This window comes from Phaethon lepturus, unplaced genomic scaffold, assembly GCF_000687285.1.
Source record: "Phaethon lepturus isolate BGI_N335 unplaced genomic scaffold, ASM68728v1 scaffold10594, whole genome shotgun sequence".
Lineage (NCBI taxonomy): Eukaryota > Metazoa > Chordata > Aves > Phaethontiformes > Phaethontidae > Phaethon > Phaethon lepturus.
In genome coordinates, this window is record NW_010536966.1 from 44,732 (window position 1) to 70,535 (window position 25,804).

Sequence of the window (25,804 nt, forward strand, 5' to 3'; positions counted from 1 at the left end):
AGCCTAGTGGAAACAAATGTGTTGCTGGTGGGGAAAGCATGTTACTCTCTTTTTTCATGCTGCTCTCTCTTGCTGGCAAAAATAAACTTGGACTATGAATAGGTTAAGAAGCCTAGTGTTGCTTCTTGTCAGGTGTTTACCATTTAAGAATAGCTTTCATTGTATTCTGTTACTTCCAGTGAGCTCAGAAAGATGACCTCTGTTCTTATGGCTGACAAAGTTGTTGAGGAATATAATACCTTTGCAGCTAGGCTCCTCTGGTGGTTACAGCTTAAAGAGAATGCTTCTTAAAAACAATCATACTAGTACTTCAGCTCTGCTGTATTCTTATAATGATTGCCTAGAAGTGACAGATTTCTTTCTTGTTATTTATTAGCCTGTTTGTTTAATGTGCTAACTTGGAAGAATACCCTGGGCTCAGAATACAATAACAGAAATTGCATGAGTCTCATAGCAATTAGCAGACACATGCAAGCACTACTGAATTTTAACAGTCTGGCATTGATCTTAATTCAAAAGACAACTGCCTTTGGTGTGTCTGAACTGCAGAACGTGCTTCCCTTTCATGCTCCCTTCTTTCTCAAGTCCTTTCAGTTCAAAGATGGCTTTACTCCATTACTCCTTTACTATATACTCCCTCTTTGTTACCATCTGTATCCTCTATCACAGCTGTTTAGTCCTCTATGTTCTTACTAACTTGTTTTCTTTATTTGCATTTTAATTGAGGTTGTTGCTTGTATCCTGTAACTGGTTTTACATTAACATGGCATGGAAAGGATTGACACAGGTTGTAGGGTTTTTTAATTGAATTCTCTGGAAGATCTGCTTGTGTGTGTATTGGGGTTTTTTTGTTGGGCTTTTTCTTGTTTTTGTATTTGTTTTTTTTTAATTTTGCATGTATGGTGTTTTGTTTTTTTTCCTCTCCACAGAATCACAATAAGCCAGAAATAACTGTAAAGCAATTTATAGATTGGATGCGCTTAGAACCACAGTCTATGGTATGGCTACCAGTTCTACACCGCGTGGCAGCTGCAGAAACAGCAAAACATCAGGCCAAGTGCAACATCTGTAAAGAGTGTCCAATTGTTGGCTTTAGGTAAGAGGAGGGGAGTTGGGTGCTCTGAGAATATTCACACTTCTATGTCTTCCAGCAAGTACAGTTCTTTCTGTTGGTTTTCCCACCACCCGTGGTGCATTTCTGGCTCCTGCAGTACCGCTGTTAGGCACCCATGGTCCTGTGACTGACAGGTGTGCAGGGCAGGCGGGCATCGGGTGTTTTCACATTGGCAGATCCGGTAGGTAGCAAATGAATTCTAAATGCATCCCGTGTGTTCTGTAAGCACAAGACCAAAAGGAGCTGATCAGTAGGGAAAAAATGTGGGCTGGCTGGCCGCTCTCCTGCATAAGGTTTGGGAAACTAACTCATGCCAGGCAATATTAAACACCCTTCAGCAGCAATGTTTCCTTGCTTAGTGCAAACTTTGGTACTCTGATGAGACTTGCACCGTTCCTGTCCAAAGCATCGATGTAATGTAACTTTCATCTGTTCAAAGGAAGATGTGAATTCTAAAAAAAAAAAAAAAAAAAATGACACCGGAGGTATTCTCCATGTTATCCTCCTAAACTGTAGAGAGTTGGTATCCTTAGTGAGTACCGTTACAACTAACATGCATTTGTGAGTTGATTTATCCAGTGTATAAAATGATTCACAAATAAAAAAGCAGGCACTAAAGCTAAACATAATTGGCTTTTTCCTCCTCTCTGATCATGAAGTCAACTGTATTATTTAGAAACAATATAAAGCAGTCTTTCTTGTGAGTCTAAGACTTTTGTTTAGATATCTCGGCAGATGAGTGATTTTTGTTCCCCATGCTTTCTGTTTCTCCTTCTTTCTGTTGTTTTAAAGGATAATAATATAAATCCTGAGGTCAGATTCATCTCACCTAGCTTTAGGCATACTGGCGTTAGTCAGTCTTGCAAGATTGAGCTAGCAACTGTCATCTTTTACTATAAATACAGATATGTGAGTACTTCCAAAATTAATCTGAACAAACTTTATTGCCTGTCTTAAGAGGAGGTGACATTCCTCTGGTTGTTCCTGTTTTTTCTTAATTAATGCTTGAGAGAACATAGGGTGACAAAGTTCCAGCTCAGATATCTTTTAGATGCCTAAATTGGGGCTGATGACTCTTGTCAGTACTGAAATATTTTGTGTGGAGAAGGAGTGCATAGAGATAGAAAAGAAGAAAAAGGAAGACAAAAGGTCGTTCATTCTAAATAATTTCTACAATGAAATGAGAGACCTGCAATAACAAAAGCATCTCACATCTTAGCAGAAGGTAGATGTGGCCACTTAATACACAGGTTCAGAGTAAAGACTATAAACAGTTGCATCAGCATCCTTAAAAGTGAACCTTTGCATTTATAGATGCATATTGTCTTGCAAAACAAAGCATAAAACTCAGCAGGGGAAAAATGTGAATTGGTACTGAAGACTGCTCTCAGGAAGCAATTTAATTTAAACTTTAACTATTCAGTAGCTATTCAATTTGGTTCAGTTAGCTCATTTTAGTTTCGTACAAATGATATAACCTCATCCAGTCAGAACAATCATACTATAAAAAACAGTGGGCAGAATCAGGAATTGAATAGTTGCTATAGTCAGCTTTAGTTAAAAATAAATAAATATTGTGCTCCTAGCGGCTACATTTAATACAAGGGATACTGTATCAGTTTGTTTACATATATACGTGCTCTTAAAAAAACCCAAAAGTAAATAAATCAATGTAACTTTTAAACTTAATTTTATAATTCTTTTATAATTCATGAATTATCAAAGGTTTTAGTTTCTGAGATTAAAATTTCTGAAATTTCTGAGCATCAAAATTATGTGAAAACATGTAAGCTGACTGGTAAATGTAAAAACATGAAAGTAAACCAGTCTGCTTTATAAATGTTTTTTTCTGAGATGCTATCTGAATATTAAAAAGAGGAAAAGAAAAGCTCGAGTGATATTGTTTTAAGTCAGTTTGAACTTTAAAATTATAGACTTTTCACGCTCCATCTTGGAAGCTGATGCCTGTAAGATATTCTGCTTCAAAGCAACTCGGGGAACAGATGATTGACATTGGCTCGCTATATGGCTATAGGAGGCAGGAAGTTCTTTTAAAATACTCCGTGGGGTGACCTGTGCAGGGTAGGAAGGTTGTGTGGAGTGGACTAAGAGGGCTGCGGGTTTCCTGTGCCCCGTGCAGCTGCTGCAGGGGCACCGGTACCCCTGGGTCTGCAGCTGTGACGAGTGTTGGCCGTGCCGTGTCCCGGTTGTGCGCACCCACGCGCTTCAAGGTGCTTTCTAAATTAATCCCAACGAACTCACGACGTCCTTGTGTTGCTGCTGCTGAAAAGCAGATGACGCCATTTCAGAGAATAATTTGCCTTGAGAGGCTTAATAACAAGTAAATATTAGAACTAAACCTAGGAATCTCTAAGTGCTTTGTTTAATGTCCCCATAGGTACCGGAGTTTAAAACATTTCAACTATGACGTCTGTCAGAGCTGTTTCTTTTCTGGCCGTACAGCGAAGGGGCATAAGTTGCATTACCCAATGGTGGAGTATTGTATACCTGTGAGTACCAATTTACTGACCGTTCCTATGGGATTGTTTTTGCACTATTTGAGGTCTAGATTTTCTTCATAGTCTTTTGTCACCTAGATATTTTGCCAGTATTTCTTTTCACATCTTTAGTAGGGCCTGTCTTCCTGTCTTTCTATTTGAGATTCATCAGGGACTTTGCTAGTGCTGCTGATTTTATGTGGGCAGTGTTTGGATTCTGTGGAAATGAGGAAATTATCCACCTCTGAGAGAAGAACTTCACTTTTGTTTTGTGTAAACAAAGCTGGAATATTAAATATAATTGCAGTACTTGTATACATGCCCATGCACACACACTGTAAGGGTGAGAAAACGTCACAGAAAAGGGACTCAGTTTAATATTACTATATCACAATAAAGAATATTTAATATTCTAGTAATGCCCTTCAATATTTTTAAAGGCGTGTGATCTTTGCTTTCAGGTCCTACATTTTGTTTGCTTCATGAAAATGTGGTTGGAAATATGTCATGTTTTATTCTCCTTAGTAATTACTGTTTACTGGGATATTTAAAAATTGGTGCGTAGCTGGAAAAAAAAATAAACAGAATTGACAGTTTCTAATAAAAAATGATGCGAGAAGTTTGCCTGCATTAGCTGGCAATAAAAATTAAATTTACAAAACAGTATGTTCCTAATGAAATTTCAAAGGAATTTTCTAAGGAGGTTTCTAGGAGACTTAAGTGGAGGCGTGGGTAACTTTCGTCATACAAAAAACATTTTAACTTTTTTTATTTGATAGTTGTTTACATCCTTAAGAATTTTAACTCAGTCACAAATAAATGAATGAGATAATCAGTATGTAATTTAAACAGTGGTGAAAGGTCTATATAGTCAGAAAAACAAATTCAAGCCAGAATGTAACTAGAGCTGATGAAATCAAGCTGATTTCCAACAGTGTTACAAGAATCTGTGGGTTCCTCTGTTAGGAAAAAAGTCATACAGTTATTTTACTGTCCTTTGCTGTAGTAGTTGGGCTTATTATCTGTGTTTTCCTACTCTTTTTCATCCAATGTGTCTTATGTAACATAATTCAAATTCCATTAAGTAGTATTTTCACTTCATTATGATCAGAAGAAACCATGAAGTTATGTTAATTTATTTTCATTAATTCTATAATCTAATGTTAGGATTTGATTGATTAATTGGCATGCCAGGCTACATTCTGAAGGATTTTTTTGAAATAGGTTGCAGCTTTGTTGTTACGTATGTTTGTTGTATACTGTCACTCTTTCTTTTCTTTCTGCCTCCTCTTTTCCCTTCTCGCCTTCTTGAGACACTTATTGGATGTTCAAGGGCTATGTTTTGAAATTAAAACATATTTAGAGAGGGGAAAATGTTGCATGTACAAAATATGTAATTTTGTGTAACAATTGACATGTTGAATATAAAACAGTCTATAATATTTCTCTGCAATACAGATTCTTTATCTGATGTAGCTAGAGGTCTGATATGTTTCTTGACATACAATATAATATTTTCTTCTTGGAACTGAAGATGTATGAAAAGGTATTCTGTGCTGCTGCCTGGGCATAGAAATATCCTTGGCATAATTCATAGCATTGCCTGGGTCGCTAATTTTATTTATACAACAGGATTTTTTTTTTTTAATGATTTCAATGATCACATATGTTGCTTTTGACACAACATGGTTAAAGCAGAACTTTTTATCAATTCGTTTAATGCTACGGTGGACACCAAGTTGGCCATGAGCCAGCATTGTGTCCTTGCCACAAAGAAGGTTAACGATATTGTGGGCTGCATTAGGAGAAGGGTCACCAACAAGGTCATTCTTCCCCTCTACTCAGCACTGGTGAGGCCATACCTGGAGTACTGGCTTCAGTTCTGGGCTCCCCAGTATGAGACACATGGACGTACTAGAGAGAGTCCAGTGAAGGGCCACAAAGATGATTAAGAGCCTGGAGCATCTCTCCGATAAGAAAAGACTGAGAGCGCTGTGACTGTTCAGGCTGGAGAAGAGAGAGCTCGGGAGGGGGATCTTATCAATGTCTAGAAATACCTGAAAGGAGGGTGCAGAGAAGAGGGAGCCAGGCTCTCTTCAGTGGTGCCAAGAGACAGGGCAATGCTGCCTGGGCATAGAAATATCCTTGGCATAATTCATAGCATTGCCTGGGTCGCTAATTTTATTTATACAACAGGATTTTTTTTTTTTAATGATTTCAATGATCACATATGTTGCTTTTGACACAACATGGTTAAAGCAGAACTTTTTATCAATTCGTTTAATGCTACGGTGGACACCAAGTTGGCCATGAGCCAGCATTGTGTCCTTGCCACAAAGAAGGTTAACGATATTGTGGGCTGCATTAGGAGAAGGGTCACCAACAAGGTCATTCTTCCCCTCTACTCAGCACTGGTGAGGCCATACCTGGAGTACTGGCTTCAGTTCTGGGCTCCCCAGTATGAGACACATGGACGTACTAGAGAGAGTCCAGTGAAGGGCCACAAAGATGATTAAGAGCCTGGAGCATCTCTCCGATAAGAAAAGACTGAGAGCGCTGTGACTGTTCAGGCTGGAGAAGAGAGAGCTCGGGAGGGGGATCTTATCAATGTCTAGAAATACCTGAAAGGAGGGTGCAGAGAAGAGGGAGCCAGGCTCTCTTCAGTGGTGCCAAGAGACAGGGCAAGAGGCACTGCGCACAAACTGAAACACAGGAGGTTCCCTCTGAACATCAGGACACTTTTTTTTTTTTACTGCGGGGGTGACTGAGCACTGGCACGGGCTGCCCAGAGAGGCTGTTGGAGACACTGAATTGCTGCCTGAACATGGTCCTTGACAAGTGGTTCTGGATGGCCCTGCTTAAGCAGGGAGGTTGCACGAGGCAACCTCTAGAGGTTCCTTCCTACCTCAGCCAGTCTGCGAGTCTGTGACTCTAAAGAGTTTTATTTTCCTTCCAAACGTTAAAATTTTTGCCAATAAAAGAATATACGTACCACTGATTGTTTACTTGCCTTCTTAGCCAACGTAGCCAGAACAGTCTGAACATGTTTGAGAGATAATTTTCTTAGATTTTTTTTTTTTCCTTATAAAGTTCTCTCCAACTTCATCTTCAGTTTATATCATAGTAATGGAGCAGAAATGTTCCTTGTTAATGTCTGTAATATACAGAAAATTCCGAAATGAAGGCACAAGGTATGTCAAAATAGATAATGTTGCTGCTGCACATAATAAGATACCCTTCCTATTGCATTAGTCAAATACTTTTTGGGAAGTTGAAGGGGAAAGCACCAGATTACATCTAATATGGGGTATGGTACTGTCCCTAAAACAGGATGGTATATTTCTTCTGGTGACTTCTGGGTTTTGTCTGAAGCAGCAGATTTGACATCTGAGAGAAATTTTCAGTTCTCGTTAGACGTATTCACATTATGTAACTGTGAGCAATTTCATTTACAAGTAAAGACTGTTGTACAGAAAAACATACTCTGGAAATGGCTGGAAATCCCCACTGTCCCTGGAACTAGGGATGGCTTGTTTCATAACAAAGATTTCTGTTCCTGCTGCAAAAATAATATAATCTTAAAGCAATATTAAGTGCAAAATAAGGTAACCCAAGGCAAGGGTTCTTTCTTTCCATGAAATACATGAGGAATGAGTTGAATCCACTATGGGATAATAAGGGGGAATAAGATGACATTCTTGATTAAAGTGAGTGAAGGTGGCCAAGTGTATAGGAGGTAAAGGAAGGAAACTGGATCTGTTTAAGGTAGAGCAGAACAAAAGACCTGGCATATAATTTAGGTGATGCATAAAATTAGAGGTCCACTACTGCCCTCCATTAATTTGGAAGCTGAATATGGGAGTTGCAGTTTTTCTTGGGTCTTCCTGTAACTACACTCTGCTAGCTCCATTTCTGTAAGAAGAAATGACCCATTGTATGAACAGACTTCTTATATGTCTGTTTGACTTTCATAGTCAGTACCTACCCGCAATCCATTTTAACTAATCTTATCTGAATTAGGTCAGGAATAAAGAATTGATTTCACAAAAAGAATCCAGTATTACTTATTATTAATATGTGTAATAATGCACTCTGGTGTGCTAATTTGTTACTCATTTAATGCAATGTAATGGTCAAGAATGGCAAAATTCTTTGCAGTAAATTAGTAGAATAGCTTATCTGTTTAAATGGAGTCATGCCCCAAAAATAGCATAAAGGTGGGACTTTGAATTAAAAAGAAAAAGAAGGTACCAAAGGCCAATGAATTATTCCTTAGAATCCGTTATATTATGATACAGACAGCCTGAACAGGAAGGGTGCATCTACTCTACCTTTTCAACAAACTCAAAGGCTGTTGATGTTAAAATGTTACTTTTGTGGATGGTATTGCAAAGCGGAGTATAAATACATGTACTGATCAAACCGTGTTAATAAAATCTAGCTTTCCGTTTGTACTGTTAATGTATATTATACATTAATATCAACGATACTAGCAATAATTAGCGAAAAAATGCTTCCCTGGTTAATAAAGCTGGAGCTTAGTTGCAGATGGAGAGAAGACCTTTTAATTGTCTTCAGATAAGCAGTTCAGTCTAGGGTATGAAGTGAATTCTCAGAAGCTCAGCTACTTCCACTTAAAATAATTTGGAGAATGGCTTAAGGAATCTGTTGTTAAAATCAAATTTGCAAGGGGATGATTCTCTGTTTTAATGAGTTTCACAGTATTTGCATCAGGTGAGAATTGATTAATAATTTCAGAATAGGGCTATTTACACCAAATAGTTATGTGTAGTTACTGCATCCTAAGCTGTAATGCCATTTAGCATTCATCCTAGCTTTCAGTTTAGTTTTCTTGATGCTGGAAATGCAAAAATTAATGCGAACGGCTTCGGTTACATCTTATTTCTTTCATTTGGGATTTAGAGATGGGTGGGGTAAGGAACTCAAAACATTACTGTCTCTAAGTGGTAGAAAGAGTTATTGTAGTTATTTTTTCACCTTTAGATAGTCTTTCTCTTCAGAGATGGAGAAATAGGGTTTTTAATGTAGAATTTTACACAGAGATGTCTAAAAATTTTGCAAGATTTTCCTAGCATCTAATCAGGAATATTCTTACATAAGTACCTACATGATTTATTTTTAGCTTTTTTGGAATGGAAATTCTTTCAGTAGTGGTACTTGTGTTATATTAATGTGGCTTTCTGTACCAATGGGTCCTTTGAATTTCAGATGGGAACAGTTACTGCATCAATTCTCTTTCCCCGAACTGTTTCCATTTCACAACTCCTACATTCCACAATAAAATCTTAAAAGCAGGTTTTCTGAAGTAATGTACAAATATCAAATCAGCAGTTCTGAAAACTTTCTCATTACAAGTAGTCTTACTTCCTGACCTCAATGAAAGTATAATCGATTTTTGTAGTTCTGTGCCACTACACTCACCTGGCACAGCTCCTTATTTTGGGAACTGTTTTTTTGTAGCTTTTCTGTACAAAATCATGACAGCAAAGATTAGCACCATCACCTTCCAAGAGACCAGAATTTCATTTCCCTGAAAGAGCTCAGAACATGATAGGCAAGATGTCAGAAATTGTTGGTTGAATGATAGTTCATCCTAGAATGAATTTTTTTTCCAGGCACAATAAAGCTTATCTGCAATGGTGCCTATTAAGATTTCTGTAAGTAAATAATCTGAAAATCTAATTGCTACTGACATCCAGAGAAGACAGATGCATTCCTGAACACTATGCAGCCTCAGTGTTTTATAAGCAACTGACACAAGCCAGTGGTTTCATCTTGACACGGTTATCAATGCACCAAGTCTGATGCTTCACCGTTATCAAAATGGGATTGTTCTGTGGGAAAGGTGAAAGAAAACAACAAGAACAGTTGAATCTGGCTGTTTCACATGCAGAACATTGCTTCCAGCTGTGGAGTTCAGAGATTACTCTTTGCCTTGCAAAGAATAGCTGTCTGGTCAGGGTAGTCTTTGATATCTAGCAGCTGGGCAATGTGCTTTCCCCCAGGTCTCACTCTCACAGTTGCTCAGATAGCTGGCTTATGTGATCTGCTACCCTTTTGCAACTTAATGTGTTAAATTCTGTTAAATTCTGAGGTAAGCTAATTGCTCTTGAAATTACAGCTTGATTTCATTGGAGTAAACTAAAATACGCAATTTATAATCAATCTCTCCTCTTGGTGAGAAAATGCTATAAAGGACAGGCTGGATCGATGGGCCGAGATCAACTGAATGAGGTTTAATAAGGCCAAGTGCCGGGTCCTGCGCTTGGGTCACAACAACCCCCTGCAACGCTACAGGCTTGGGGAGGAGTGGCTGGAGAGCTGCCCGGCGGAAAGGGACCTGGGGGTGCTGGTTGACAGCCGGCTGAACATGAGCCGGCAGTGTGCCCAGGTGGCCAAGGAGGCCAACAGCGTCCTGGCCTGTGTCAGAACCAGTGTGGCCAGCAGGAGCAGGGAAGTGATTGTGCCCCTGTACTCGGCAGTGGTGAGGCCACAATGTCACACAGTGCAAACATCACTGATGTGGCCGGGACAGCCTTAATACAGTTGTTATACATGTAATAACCTAATATTTGGGGTATCTTATCTCATGCCTCTATCAAGAGATGAGAGATGCTTTTTAAAAAGTGTGGGTGCTTTGCTGAATGGGAATGAATGTATGCACTTAAACAAGTGTTCAAGTTATTGATGAATTGCATTCTTAAGTGTCAATTTTTAGAAAAGTAACTAAAGGAATGAAGTCTCTGTCTCTTTACCACACATCCTACACTGGGGAGTTTCCCAGCCTTCCAGTGTTACCTAGCTGACAGCTGCTTTAAGATGCAGCTATCATCATACCTGCACATATTGTAGCTGTTACCGTAAGTAGGTCTAAAAATTTTGTTTTCCATCAAGAACAGTCAGGCTTATGGTACAGATTCTAACAAATGTTACAGAAAAATAAAATGTCAAGAAATAAAAATATGGAGATGTAGAAATGCTTTTTTTTAAAAACAACAAACCTTAAAATTTATTAAAGCATTTGAAGAGTATCAAATGGTATCAAATTCAGGTATATCTATTAGGGCTTCTACTAAAGAATAAACTAAAGTCCTTTTATACGACATAGATTTTTTTTTTTTTATACTGTAAATTTTGCATCACTGAGCATGTCTTATTAAACAAAATATATTTTCTTGGATCGTGCTTGATTATTGTGTGTGTCGAATGTCTGTGTACATTTCTCTCCAGCTTCCTCAGAAGTCATGAATGTCTGGCTGGGATTAATGGCAGTGTTCATTAGTGAGGTTCATATCTCTTCTGGGAATCAGTTTCTAGGTGTATATTAGAACAGCTCTTCGGTTTTGTGTTAGATGTAATATAGGAAATGTAATTAAGAGAATGATGACTTAGGTGCAGACTAGTCCTTTTAAATAGGTAGGTGCAGTGAAAGGAATGGGAAATTGATTGGGCTTTCATTATCACTTTATTATTTTTCTTTGGAAAAAAAGATAATATTGATAAATAAATATAAATAAATTTATTTCTATATTAGAACTATTATATATTATTTGTTCACATATTATGTGTCTTATTTATGTTTATTTATTATAATTTTTTATTATATATTAATTCATTTAGAACTTTCCAACAAGTTTATTGCATTGTTGGTAGTACTTTTTACCAGCAAAGACTTGTTCTATTTCTAATATATCAAAAATATATACCAACTGTTTTTTTAACCTACATATGAAAACCATGTCTGGGCTTACTCTGTTTTTCCCACTGCTTTCCATGTAAATCCTGGTTTCTTAAATTTGTGTTGGTTTATGAGGAATTTTGTCTGGGTTTAGTTTGTGACTTATAACTCCATTTGTTTCTGGCTGGTATATTGCAGAGTTCTAATGCCAGTTTGTCAGTTGTTACAGATCTTCTCCTTGAGACTTTCTGCTACTTTTTTTTTTTTTTTAGTTACTTACACATGCCAGCTATGGATCTTAGTCATTCCTTCCTGAACTTTGTCTTGTTCTAAGAACTGAGATTTTTGAGTTTGAAAGCATAATATTTGCGCTATTGACTTGTGTGGAAATAGTCAAGATGTCATGATGTAAGTGCGTGCACAAGCTACCTGTTGGTTTTAATTTAGTAGATAGATTCTACACAACAGTGCCTGGCTATTCTTTTTTGAAAATCAAATGTTATCATGCAACTCTTTTAGCATGATTTTGGATTGTGTAGTGTGGTTATATGCAAAAAAACATACAAGAAATACTTCTAAGAGTTGCGTGTTAGTTATGTGTAAATTAAAGTAGTTCTTCCAAATCTGCTCAAATTTCACTGATGAGAGTTTATTGTCCTCAGCCAGTACACAGTCAGATTAGTCTTCCCAAGGAACGAGGTCAGGCTGTCATACCAAATAAAGAATACACCAGAGGAGAAGTTTGGCAGCTCAGTAGACATTTACTTCTGCGATGTGTAGGTACTAAAACTTTCATTCCTTGGCCTTGGGACAGGGTTCCATCTGCTGGAGTTACTGTTGCGTGAGAGCAAGCAGCCCTTTGTTTCGACAATGCACTGATTGGAGCAGATGCTTTCCGAGAATTATTTTGTAAGCCCTCCCTGAACATACCTGTATTAAAACTCAGGGGTTCAAACACCTCTTAATGCCAGATTTGCTCGGTTAGTTGTTACTTGTTAAAAGCCAGATGTGAGAAACTCTTACCAACATCAGTTTGATTATCTATGATCTTTATCGCTTGTCTGATCTGCGTTACGGAGTTTGTAACTCCATATATTATACATACATGAATAGGGAAGTATTTTTACGCTTTGACAACAGAGAATAAAATCAGAGAATAGTTTGCCTGACCTGCTTCTAGGACTCTTTGTAGTGTGTCATGGAAAAAAATTAAAAACTGAAAAGTGTTTCACCCTGTTTTCCATCTCGACACCCATCCGCTTTGGCGCCCTTTCATGTTAACTGGCTCTTCCCAAAGCAGAGGGTACAGAAATACAATCTGTAGCTTGTTACAGGGTTTGGGCTGGAAATCTGTAGAAGCTGTTGCAAATCTTCATCTAATGCAGGAGGTGAATGGCCACTTCTCTTTACTGCAGTTGCAAGAGGAAATGCTTAATAGTAACGGCTACGTGTGATGGGGACCCTTCTGTTTAAGTACTCAGTACAGCCCGTAGCACATACGCTTCAGAGCATACCGTATACTGTTGTTTCTTCCTGCAGGTACCTTTGTTGCCGTTTTGTGCCTGCGTGTTTTGCTTGTTATCCCTGCTCTTGTAGCAGAAGTTAACTGAATAGCATTACCAAAGCAGCGCTGCCATTATTGCTGTGATTATTTCCAGTTAAATTGTTTTTAAAAAGCAGTTGCATCAATTTTAATTCTGTTCTAAAGAACGTAATTAATTCAATGTGGGGGTGAAAGATGGGACTAAGCGCTTCTCAGTTTTGGAAGGGCCAGAAAAGAAGCTGCTGGGGCTGGGAGTTACTGATTGTAACTTGTAAATTTAGACTTGCAGAATCTTGTGGCTAATTTTTGAACTAGTCTTTTCCCACGGTAGTAAGGAGGTGACTGAATCAGCCTATGAGTTTGCTACTTCAGGCACTGATTGTTCTTATCAGACCTGACCCTGACTGTGCCTTTGAACAGTGCAGGTACAATGGCTGTCACTTCATCTGTGGTTTTTGTTTGTTTTGTTTTGTTTTTTTACTCTGGAATGATACAGCTTTTTTATCCGTATCTGTAGGAAGAGAGCTGGTAACTTGAGAAAATGCTCAGGAAAAACTCGGCCGTTGCAGCAGAGAATGGTTTAGCACGTGCTGCTCCCATCTACTAATAAAGTTTTCCAGTTTAGGTGTAGAACGGGAGGCAGTGAGTATTTTGTGGCACTTTGTGTTAGCTGTTTTAGCTTTTTTTTTTTTTTTTAACAAAGACATTACTGTTAGCTGCATTTTTTTCAGCAGAGCCATTACAAGGTTTTTCTGTTCTGTGGGATGAATCACAAGCTTCATGTGTATGAGCGTACTGTCAAGATTGCTTTCAACGGCTAAGAGTATCCCCTTATATCTGGCAAGCGGATTTGCCTTTTTTTTTTTCTTACTGAACAAATAAATTTGTGTGTTTTGTAAGACTGGTTATAAATGTTTAGCTTAAGACTTGAACCTGTTTAAGTTTTTCCTTAATGTATGGAGTAATTTGTATATCCAAAGCATTTATTGCTGGGAATTTGAAGACTCGCTGTTTTTTCCAATAGAAAAGAATTTGTAGATGCATTACTGTTATTATTGTACCATATTTTAGGACACTAAAAAGGCAATTTTTAACACCATTAGCATTTTAAAGTTCTTCCTTCTATCCTTTTTCAGGACAGTAGCAGCACTATTATCTCAATGCTATTTAGTAATCTTCAATTTAATTTCTTTTAACTTTTTAAGACAACATCTGGGGAGGATGTACGAGACTTCACGAAGGTGCTGAAGAACAAATTCCGGTCAAAGAAGTATTTTGCAAAGCATCCCCGACTTGGCTACCTACCTGTGCAAACAGTATTGGAGGGTGACAACCTGGAGACGTAAGCTTGATTACAGACTAATTGCTCCTGTGGTGGTCACTGGCCTATTCCATTAAAAACAAAAAAATGAAACCCAAGAAATAATCAACAGTAGTTGTAGAGCCTTGTGCTGTATTATTTTCTATTAATTATTTCACATTATTTGCAGATCTTGCCCGTTTTTTAAAAAGTAACGTATTTTATACTTTGATTTATGTAAGCATTTTATCATAAAGCCATGGACTTCAGCAGGTAAGGGGGGCTGGGGACGAATGACTGATTTAACAGAGAACATTCTATAAAAGTATATCTCTTCAGGGAGACTGGGCTTTTGGAACTGCAGTGCTTATTTGGTTATCTCAAATGTCCCTGGAGTTAGAAATCTCTGAGCTAATTAGGTTCCTACAGGCTCCAGAAATATAGGTGGCCTAATAAAAGAGAGCACTCTCAGTGTCTCCACAATATTACTTACAGTGCTGGCAGAAATACTCCACTTTATTTACTTGCTAGTTGTCAGCAAAGGACACTCTTAAGTAAAATTAAGATGTGTTGAGAGGGCACTAGAAGTAGTTTCGTGGATTGACTCTCCTTGACGTCCTGGAGTCTGCGGTACTACTGTATCGTCCGAACCCAGCACCACTTAGCAGCAGCAGCAAACGTGAAGCTTCAGCATCTATACTCTGCTTGCATGCAACAGCCCAGTGACATTGTCCACGCTTTGTTTTCATGACCGGAGGACTGTGCATTTTATTTACAATAAATAAACAAAACCTGCTCATTAGCGTTTTAAGGAACAGGAGGAAGTAATCTGAAAACTGGCATTATTGATGGCCTGGCTTCTAAGGAAGCAATACACATTCAGATGTAAAGTGTTACTCATCAAGGCAGCCTTCAACTGGTGTGTATGTAAAAAAAAAAAAAAAAGTCACCAACACAGGAAAGCAAGGCTGCTTTGATGTGATGAAATTTTGAGAATGGTGCCAGAAATTGGAATGTCAGAAGTGTGATGACAGGTCAGGATAAAATTCTCTTGGTCCAGTCATGTGGGGCATATATACAGATAAAATGCCATCATCATGCTGAGGAAACTGTTGGTATTGGTTCTTTTCCCTGCAGGTGACAAACCTCAGTAACATGTTCCTTTAAATAAAAGAAATTTAAAAATAAAAAAATCCTAAATAGTTACCCAAGTGTCAGAATGTAATACAATATGTATTTACCTCTGATTATTTTTATGCAATAGGAATATAAGCATTGATAACTTTGATTTATGGTGGGTTTTTTGTTGTCAGTGGTGTTTTTTTTAATAGAATCACAAGATGATTTGGGTTAGAAGGGACCTTAAAGATCATCTAGTTCCAACCCCCCTGCCATGGGCAGGGACACCTTCCCGTGTTGCTCAAAGCCCCACCCTGGCCTTGAGCACTGCCGGGAATGGGGCATCCACAGCTTCTCTGGGCAACCTGTTCCAGGGCCTCACCACCCTCATACTGAAGAATACTTTCCTTATATCTAATCTAAATCTACCTTCTTCCAGTTTAAAGCCATTACCCCTTGTCCTATCCCTACATGCCCTTGTAAAAAGTCCCTCTCCAGCTTTCTTGTAGGGCCCCTTCCTGTACGGGAAGGTTGCTGTACTTGAGCAGAATTTAAATGAGCTGATTATGGTTTGCAAACTGCAGTTCAATCAATAATACTGATTTGGTGGGGGTTTTTTTAATTGATTTTTATTTAACAAAATGAAGTATGTAAGTCAGTCTCCTGTCTCTTCATGATACACAGCAGTATCTGTTGCTGTCTCTTTTCTACATCAATTGTCGCTGATTCAAATAATCTGGGTGGATTGCTGGTTAAAATATTTTGTGTTTCTACAGCTTTCTCTTGCTTAAATGGCACTAAAGTTTTTGTTTCATAGTTTCTTTCTTTCTTTCTCTCTTTTTTTCTTTTTTTTTTTTGTCTTCCTTACAGTCCTATCACTCTCATCAGTATGTGGCCAGAGCAGTATGAGTGAGTATGCAGAACCCCTTTGTCTGGAAAGCTTAGTGTGCTGGTTTTCTTTTAGCTCAGTTGCTGCTAATCTGATGTGCATGAGCTATAGGGCATGGCCGACCCAAAGCAATAACCCCCACGGCAATATTGTGAATGTACTTATTTGTCATCAGTCTAACCTACTTTTAAAATAATGTTGTCTATATGATGAATTTCTTTAGACACCACTCATTTTTTAATTGTTTGTTTTTTAAACTAGTCCTTCCCAGTCTCCACAGCTGTTTCACGACGACACACACTCCAGGATAGAGCAGTATGCTACTAGGTAAGAGACACACAGTTTCTCACCAGTACACTGCATTTTGTGATTGATTGCTGCAGATTTTAGTGTACTCTACTGGATGTCATTTATTAGAAAGATATAATTCTCTGTACCCAGAAGGAAGTCAAATGTTTTTAAATCATCAGCTTCTGAATACAGTCATATTAAATGTAAAGGAGATGTATTAAATCTGCCGTCTGCCGTGCAGAATGGAAACTGTTGCAGAATTACTGTCCATTATTTCTAAAATGTGCTGGTTTTCTTTTGTTTCTTCATTTTTTACCTTTGGAAATAAACTGAACTTGTTGGATATATAATTTTTCCCTGTAGGATTTTAGACCTAGGTTTTCATCTTCTTCTATGATAGGTTGACACTATCCATTACCATTGACTTTTAGCAAAGGATATAATAATTACAAATGTTTTGTGTTCTGGATTTTATGGGATCACCCTAGTCCTTTCATGATAAAATGTCTATTCTGCAAAGTCCATCTCAGTGCTTATGTGTTTTGTTGAACTCTCTTCTGTGCATTCAGAGCTGGTGACAGTTAAGTCCTAACCAGAAGTACCCTCTGAAAAACAAGTAACGACACTCAACTTTTAGGCAAAAAAAGAAATTGATCCATATTACCATGAGAACTGACTTCGTTTTGCTTTCAGTGGTTTTATTGTTGTATCTGATCTCCACAACTAATAAACAATGTTAACTTTTATGGCTTTTTGAATAAAAATTCAGAGCTCATGTTTAAGATAACTGAATTCTTTCTTATGGGAACCATAAGAAAGCTTCAAAACAGTTTGTTAAATACCTAGGATACCCAACAGATGATGTTTGCAGCAGGGGAAAAATGGAGAAGAAACTAACCCTGAAGGGCTACCTACTGTCAGCCTCCACATTTCCCCCCCCAACAATGAATATTGTCATCCTTCATAAGTAGCGTTGTACATTGTCAAGGGCAAAGTTGTAGTGCTTTTCATGTAATTCATTTAAATCACCCAATATTCTTTTGAATCTATAACTTAAGCTATGCTGTAACCAATTGAAAGCCATGGATGGGGCTACAAATTAGGCAAGAGGAAAGAAATTAGACTTCTCTAGAAAGATGAGAGAATTTTCTGTCTCCCTATGTTTTTTCTTCAGCCTGTGGTGCCAGAAGGCTGTGGCTTTCTGGGCCCAGATGAAGCAAAACTCTGCACCCCCCTTAAGGATCACGGGAGATCCCAGGTGCAATACCTGTTTTCCCTCTCCTCCCCCTCAGCTCTTACCAGTTCTGCTGTGGATTAGACTTGCTGAAGGAGGATGAAAGTGGACCGTGTATCTCTTTCAAGGATACAAAGCTAAATCTGTACCTGCTCTGTGCAGAAGTTGGTTAACAAAACCACAAGCTTAAAAAATACTAATTACTATATGTTAACTATCTAAAGCTACTCAAGATGTTTTTTCCCCTCTAGTAATAAAATCTAAAAAATGAAGACATAACTCCATCTGTATATTTCATATATGTTATTGTGTGCTTTCTAGTTGGATCTGTTATTATGCATATTTAACATATAAACTAGTAAATTATTTTTGTTGTCTTGACCTTTTCAGCTAAGCTGCTTTGAAGAAATATTACCAGGGCTTCCTTAATAAGACTGTGCCCAGCAGAAACAGTATATTAAGGCTTAAAACCTTTATTGTCACTGATTGAAATACACCTAGCGCTCAGTTTTCTATTAACAAAGTCCCTCCCCTACCTGCAGTCAAGTACCGTCTCCCCGTTCCGCTGTGCTGTGTCACCTCTGAGTTGCTTCTAATTCCCTTTCTCAGCTTTCAGTTTGTATCCTGCCTTGAAGGTTCTTTGCAACTCTGAGAGTGCCTTCCCTGTCTCCCTCTGCTCCATGAGCTGGCTCCACATGCTCTTCCAAGCAAATCCTCACTAAATGATGGAGATTGAAAACGTGATGATCATGGTGGAATCTGTGTTTGTAAGACAGGATAGCTATTACTCACTTACTAAGAGATTCAGGGCAGGCCCTCCTCTCTGAAAAATACCTGTTTTGTATTACTTTCCCATTGACAAAGGGTCTATGAAGATTAATTTTGAAAATTATGTTTCAGCAAAGACTTAAAAATGCTGAGCTAAGCAGCATTACAAAGGTGACTTGTAAGCATCTAACTCACTCCTGTTACTCACCATGAACTAGATCTGGTTGAGATGCCCAGAGCAGAGATGATCTGAATGTCTCTAGTCACTTAGGAGCTTGTCCTTCCCTTCAGGGGAAGTGTTGGAGCACACTGTCCTACCCCAGCCATGGTGAGACAAGATGATCAAGACAACTTCATCCTCTGTGTGCTTTTGTTTATCCTCCTTCAACCCTGAGGAATACTAACAAATATACAGATGGGCAAGCTTGCTCCATGATAGAAGAAGACACCAGAGTTCCCTTTTTTTTAGGGCCTTGCACTCTGCTTTTAAAAAGAAGTTTGAAGATGTCTGTAATAATGCATAACACACTTGCAAAAATATATGTGAAATTAAGATACCGTTATAGTAAAGGGAATAGCTGTTGTTTGGTGCAGTCCAGCGTATTTGCAACAGCATTGAGCATTCCCAGATTTTCACACGTGTCTTATGTAGAGATAAAGTGTATCTCTCCTAGAAAATAGACAGAAAATTTCTGCTGCAATTTTAGAGCAGTATGGCCTTATATGTACAGTATAATAATCCAGTCCATTTAAATGAGAACCACAGGCCATGACTCCCTGTAATTACACTGTTTTTTTGTGTTGTTTTCCAGGACTTGTCTGTCCACAGTGTGATTTTATTTGCCAAGCATAATTTCAAACATTGAATGTGCTATATTTAAACAGTATTCATCCTCTTTTGGTAGTCCAGCTTTATAAAATTCAAAAAGAAAACCATCTGCAAAAACATCTCTTTAACTAATTTTACCATGAGAATTGTGGTGGTGCTAATGATAATTATACTAGAGATAGAAAATATACTTTTTCGTTGTTGCTTGGCAAGTAGAAGTCATTAATCATAGCACAAGTTTCTCATAAAAGGCCTCTGGGTTATAGGTTTCTGTCACAAAATCTAGGACTTTATTCCTATTTCTGTGTACCATGATTGCCATATCTGAGCTGTTTTTAAGTAGAATTGATCTTCACAGTTCCCCTGTTTAAATTGTGCATGTTCTCTGAAAGTCGTGGTCTTTCCCTGCCTTTCAGGCTCGCCCAGATGGAAAGGACCAACGGCTCCTTCCTGACGGACAGTAGCTCCACCACAGGAAGCGTGTAAGTAACTCACACTCGCCAAGGCTGCCAGGAACGTTGGTTATAGCTGCATGGTACAGTCTGTATAAGTTGTAACACGGGATTTAGTGCCAGGGAAAGTAGCTAATAAGTATGACACTAAGGATGCTTGGATAAATTTCATTATTTCAAGCACCAGTTGTAGAAATTGGTGATGTTCACTTGGTAATGTAAGGGAACTCTAAATTTGTCATCCATTCTGCTTCAAAATGGAAGATATTTCTTACAACTGGAAAAAACTCACAACTCCATAGGTTCTAGTTTGTATTCCTTTTCTGCTTTTATCAGATTAGAAAAGAAATCCTTCTATGTCAAAGTGGACAATGGAGTAGGTCGATAGCTTGTGCAAACTCCCAGGACAATTTTCTCATTGAAAAAAAAAAAAAAATCTATATTGAAGTTTCTGCAGAGCCAGAACAGTGTTGCTACTTCTTGCTTAGATTTCAGTTTGGCGACTGCTGATCCATCTGTTTGTACTTGGGGATATAAACACAGTCCCACATTAATTTTATCAGTGCCATTTTCTTTTTCAAATTATCTGTCACTTTTATTGTAAAAGCCTTCATTAAAATGCATTGATGAACCTGGAAAGCATAGAACCCCTTAAATTACTCATTAATTAAATATGATTTTTCTCAGTGTAAAAATACGTGAATGCTTTAACCTCACTGTATCATCAGTTTTGTTCATCAAATCAGTGTAGTAGGACTCTGCCTCTTTTAAGTTATTAATGGATATCATCAGGAAACAGAAATTGTTCTTGTTCAGGTTTAGTTAGGAAATGCATTTTTCACAGTAATATTTTCATTTACTGTTTTAAAATCTAATCATGAAATTATTCTACTTATGAATATACTAACAACTTGCGATTTAAAATGTTTTGCTTCAGAGAAGCACTTACGATCACCTTTAAACGTTTCCTGTTTCTTGCTTAATTAACTCTATTTACATAACTAATAAAACTTTTTTCATATGGAACTGTTTTCATGTTTTTCTGTCATTGGTAGGCTCACCAAGGACAGAAATGCAGCCAAACTATTCCCTTTTGATTTCCCTTCAAGGAAAAAAAAAAGAATGAAAAGAAAAAGAGCAAACATACTGTCACTTGGCAGGGAAAGCTGAAAACTTGAAAGCAGCTAAATGCTCTTATACTTGATAGAGTTGTTTATTTTGCAATTAATGAGTCTACTTATATACAAAGACCAAACAACCTTCCATCCCAACGGTAAAAGGGGGTGTATGTACTTAATTTTTACTGGCAAATTAGCTGTTGATTTTAATGCAATTTCCCTGTTCACCTATAAAAATTACCTTTATTTTAAGAAAAAGGATGAATGTGGTGAACTTCTGTACCAACATGTGAAAAGAACTTCTGAATTTGGGTCTCAGCTCTGTTGTCAAAAGGGGACTGCTAGTCAAACAAAATATCCGGGGATTTAGAGGCCAGGGAGGACAAGAAAGTAACTTTTGTACCGAATGGCACCTTCTGTTTTATTTGCAGATAATAATGCATGCTTTCCTTATGGTACATACTGGAGTACTCACAAAATTCTGAAGAGCTGTGGTTTAAAGTTTGGAGTTAAACTATTACAGGGAGCTACACAGCTATGAAGTTTGGATCCCAGTTTGGATCATAAGTCACCTACAGCTGGAACACTGGGAGTTTAGGCTTGTAGTTCAGCTCTATTCTTATTGTTTAAACACAGTTTGACGTAGAAATTGGTGTGGTGTAATTATTCTTTGTAGACTGAATTTGAAGGAGCAATTTGAAATTTGGATGCATACTTTTTCAGCTCAGATGCCCCTACTGTAAACCTATCTGAGTAAAATCTCATTTTCTTCTGGTATTGTGTCAAACCTTCAGGAGATGATCACTGGTTTGGAAATCAAATTCTCTGCTTCTTGTAATTGGAGTCCTGTTCTGTGATCTTATTTTTATCGGTCCTCAAGAGTCTTTCAGCTTACTGTGAAGCTAGAAGAGAGGCATAGTTGCACTTAATATTGTAAAGTTACTGCTTCGGTCTTGTCAGGTTAACAAGTTCATCAACAATACTTTTAACACTCTTCATGCTCCAAAGAGTATGTGCAAGAGCTCTTCTATATTTGAATGACAAGAAGGGAACTTCTGCCATCAGTTACACATCATGAGTTTCTTTGCAGCAATGTTCTGCAATATGCCATTTGATTAAGAAAACATTTTTCAAAGAAATTTCTTGGGTTTTAACTAGCCTGTTGTCTTGAATGTCATTATGACTTCTCCCTAACTAAGCTTTTCTAACTCTCTGCTCCCCTAAGGATATGTGAATTCCTTTAAAAACCACATTTTCCTCAACTGGAAAAATATTTGTAGATAGCAAAAAAAAAAGTCATAGTCTCTACTGTAGTATGTCCAGCTTCTGAACAAACATTCTAATTCTCTCATGCATGAGTTTTCTGATATAAATACACTGAATACAAATGTTTTTCCTTCATGTTGTCTTCTCCAGATATTAGGGGTTCTAAATATTTAAGCTAGACTGTTGTGATGAATTTTCTTTGGCTTTAATTCATTCAAAAACATCTATATCTTAAAAGCAGACTGGTCCCTCCACAAGTGAAGATGAGCATAAGGGAAAAATGAAGACTGTAACAAAGACTGATAAATAGTGCCCCGAACAGAAAGCTGTGCCTCACAATTTGAGAAATCATTATGTAGGAGAATGAAAAGACAAAAAACATTGTTAGAAAAAATAGGACAAGGATGTTACCCTCTTATTCCTCTAATGAACAAACTATCCTATTAGCCCATACTGAAGTGCACTGGACATAGAATAAATAATTTCTATATAAATGTGAATGTTTAATAGCTGTTTTCTGATTAATGCCTTTACTACCAGTCATCTTCATGTCTTCAGCACTGTTGGTCCCACTTCACACTCAGATGAAGGCAGAGTTGGAACATATCTGAAATTTTATTTATTAGACAGCTGTGCACGCAGGTGCAGGAGTAGGAACACGCAGTGAAGGCCACTCAGTGTGTCATAAGTCAAACTGGAGCTCCGGTATGTAGCACATGAATACTTTCACATGATGTAAGTGGTTAAAAGGCATCTTGTCACAATGAAAATTAGTTCCATGTGATGACAAAATTAGGAGAACAAGAAGTAGGTTAAAGACAGAGCATTTTGGAGTACCTTCTGGAACCTTATTCTAATATTTCTCATAGTGTCAATAGGTCAAGGTTTATTGGATTTGGATTAGAATACATGGCACTCAGTATGAGAGCCACATGAAAAATTAAAATGATCAGTGGAGGAGGATCACATACCCACATCTTACTATCTGAAATCTAATTTAACAAGTAGTTTTCTTTATCAGATAAAATAATACACTGATGACAAGTGACTGTCAGGAAATCTGGATTTTTCTTTCCACAGTGTAGTCTTGATGCAAGGGAAGTTATATGCAACATCATTTGCCTCTTGCTCCTCCATGCATAATGCATGTTTTGGAATAGACCTCTTGAAAATATATATCCAGAAAGAGAATAGGATATTTCAAAGGCCATTTTCCCCGAGTTTTCTTCTTGGGGTGTTCTTTTCCTTTGAGATGCACTACTTTCAAGCCTGACCTCCTGGGATGTCATTTTTACTGCATTCTACTGTGGTGAAATGCTGAAAAGGAACGGCAGTCTCTTGGAAGGACTTTGTGTACTTCTAGCTTTTCTTCAAAACACGCAGGGTCTTCAATAGAATGACCACCAAGAAAGGATGACAAATTTATTTTGATGTTGTGTTTTTATTTTGGTTGCTGATTGCCAGCTCCAACGAATTCTGCAGAAGAGAGTCCCAGATTCTCAAAATAAAGTGTTTGAGAGTGTCTCTCCCTTACATTGTAGGTCACTGTGAAGCCCTGCCCTGGGACTCCTGTGCTATTAATGAATCTGTCTTAATTACAGTCGTGAGGTTTGCTGGTGAAGGTTCAAGGTTCAGGTTTTTTGAACTGGTTATTTTGCAAGACAGACCAGAGGTGGAACGCATGGTACAAACAGACTTTTCCTTCAGAAGACCTCTTTTATCAGGCTCTTCCTCCAGCGTGTGAAAAAGCCTGCTGTCAGCTGCAAGGTGTGATCTGTAAAAAAAGGTAGCTCAATATTCACAGTCTGTCCTGAGCAGAGACTGAGACTCTGAAGCAGTGAGAGAGGAGGGAAATGAACTTTTCTCTGGACTCAATAACTGGGAGTCCAAACTATAAAATTACCTGGAATCCTTCTTGAACAATTTGTATTTAGCTGTGTTAATCTCATCTACTGGACCACAAAACGGACAAAAGCATCTAAGCATTTACTGAGTAAACTCTTTCTTTAATTGGTTTATAAGTTTCATTAAAAAAAGAGGTTACACCTAATGTAAAGTCTTGACAGAGTTTCAGATTTAATAAATTCAAATAACTATAATAAATCCATCTTTACAGAGCCCTATTTAAAAAAAATCCATTTCAGATGACCTGCATAGTTGTTTATAAACTAATTCATCATCTTAAAATGTAGACAGCAGCTTTTTGATGCCTAATTAGAATAACCAGATTAAAATACTTGATTGTGTGAACTTTTCCTGACAACACCAACACCCCTGCACAAAAGAAGGCTGTATGTGTAGTTACACTGTATCATTTAAATTAATATGTCAACGGTGTTTTGAAACCTGGATGATAAAGGTGTGTTCTTTCTCTAGTCTGCTTTAACACTCCGTTTCTGTGCGCGCTGAAGACGTGACGTTGCATCGCCAGCGCTCCCCGGCTTAGTGCAGCCGCTTCGGTCGCAGGGAGGGGATTCCGCACGTTTTGCAGGGCTGTAGGAGCCCTGCTATATCCTGCAGAGTTTGAAGCCCAAAAGGGGTTACATCACTTTGGCAAAAATTTAGTTATAAGGGGTGGGGGTTTTTTATCGAGATGGTTAAAGGGTTGAGAAGAACCGTGAGGTTTTCATTATCATATCAGGACCTGATCCAAACTTCGTTAACTGCACTAACATTTACTTTAGTTTTAACTAAACTAATGCAAAATAACAAAGGAAGTGATGATGGGTGTCCCTGAGATCACCTAAGTAGTGAAGCAGAGAAAGGAGTTAAGAGGCTTTCTTCTGTAGGTAAGGAAAAAAACTGAGCACTGTTCTGTTTCTTTTTCAGCTAATACTGTCAGATATCCCCTATATTTTTGAGGGACTTAAATGCACATGCAATCCCAATTATATTTTAATTATATAGCTGTATTGAATGAAAAAATTATTATATTTATTCAGTTGCATGGGAAGATCAATATTGTAATTTCTGCTCATAAGTATAGTACTGACTACAGCCAAGACAGACAGGAAAGAAGTGGATGTATATTATTTTCTTTAAACTTTTGACTCATTGTTAAAAGCAGAAGAACTTACTAATTAGGTTCCTTTTTCAATTTTATGTATACACTTTCTGCAGACCAGCAGTTAATCACAAAAGATAGGCCGAAGGAAAGTGAGACACAACCAGAAGGAAAGTGAGACGCAACCAGAGCTCTGTGGAAGGATGTTTTCATACCTGACTGTTTTTAACCTTTATATCATAAATGAACTTAGGTGGAACTTTTAAAGTGGATTGAACTGTTGTCACAGGCTATACATTTTTTGGGGGTTGCGTTGGGGTTTTTATGGATACTGTTGCTTGATGCGCATTTGTTTGTGATAGTCTAGATTTTCAAATCTTACTGACAAGTTGGAAAATGGAAGACCACGTGATAGCTTTCGTAGATAGTGAATAGTTATCCTTGAGCGGAAATAGTTCCGTGTTGTTCTACCAAAGAATTGGTATTCAGGAGAAAGGTTGTCCTAAGCAGTACTACAAGAACCAGATCACTTTGCTGCATGATAGAAGTGCTTTTCTAGGAGACTCACACCAAGAATCAGTTTTTTTTAAATCTGTGGTTATTTTGGCTCACTCCTAATACTGGTGATGCTTTTAAATGGGTATTGATGTTTTGAGCTACCAAAAAATCTTGGTTCAGCA

At 37.8% G+C, this 25,804-nt stretch overlaps 1 protein-coding gene across 1 annotated transcript in view; it reads left to right on the forward strand.

Annotated features, from left to right (window-relative positions):
• LOC104620185 (utrophin-like) overlaps positions 1 to 25,804 on the forward strand; it is a gene marked incomplete at both ends in the record, with an annotated part of 71,163 nt that overhangs the window by 43,225 nt on the left and 2,134 nt on the right. Inside the window, 6 exons of the mRNA XM_010286330.1 lie at positions 930 to 1,096; positions 3,513 to 3,624; positions 14,060 to 14,196; positions 16,144 to 16,182; positions 16,424 to 16,489; positions 19,701 to 19,766. Of these exons, the coding sequence (XP_010284632.1) occupies positions 930 to 1,096; positions 3,513 to 3,624; positions 14,060 to 14,196; positions 16,144 to 16,182; positions 16,424 to 16,489; positions 19,701 to 19,766 (587 nt within the window). The remainder of the gene's footprint in view (positions 1 to 929; positions 1,097 to 3,512; positions 3,625 to 14,059; positions 14,197 to 16,143; positions 16,183 to 16,423; positions 16,490 to 19,700; positions 19,767 to 25,804) is intronic.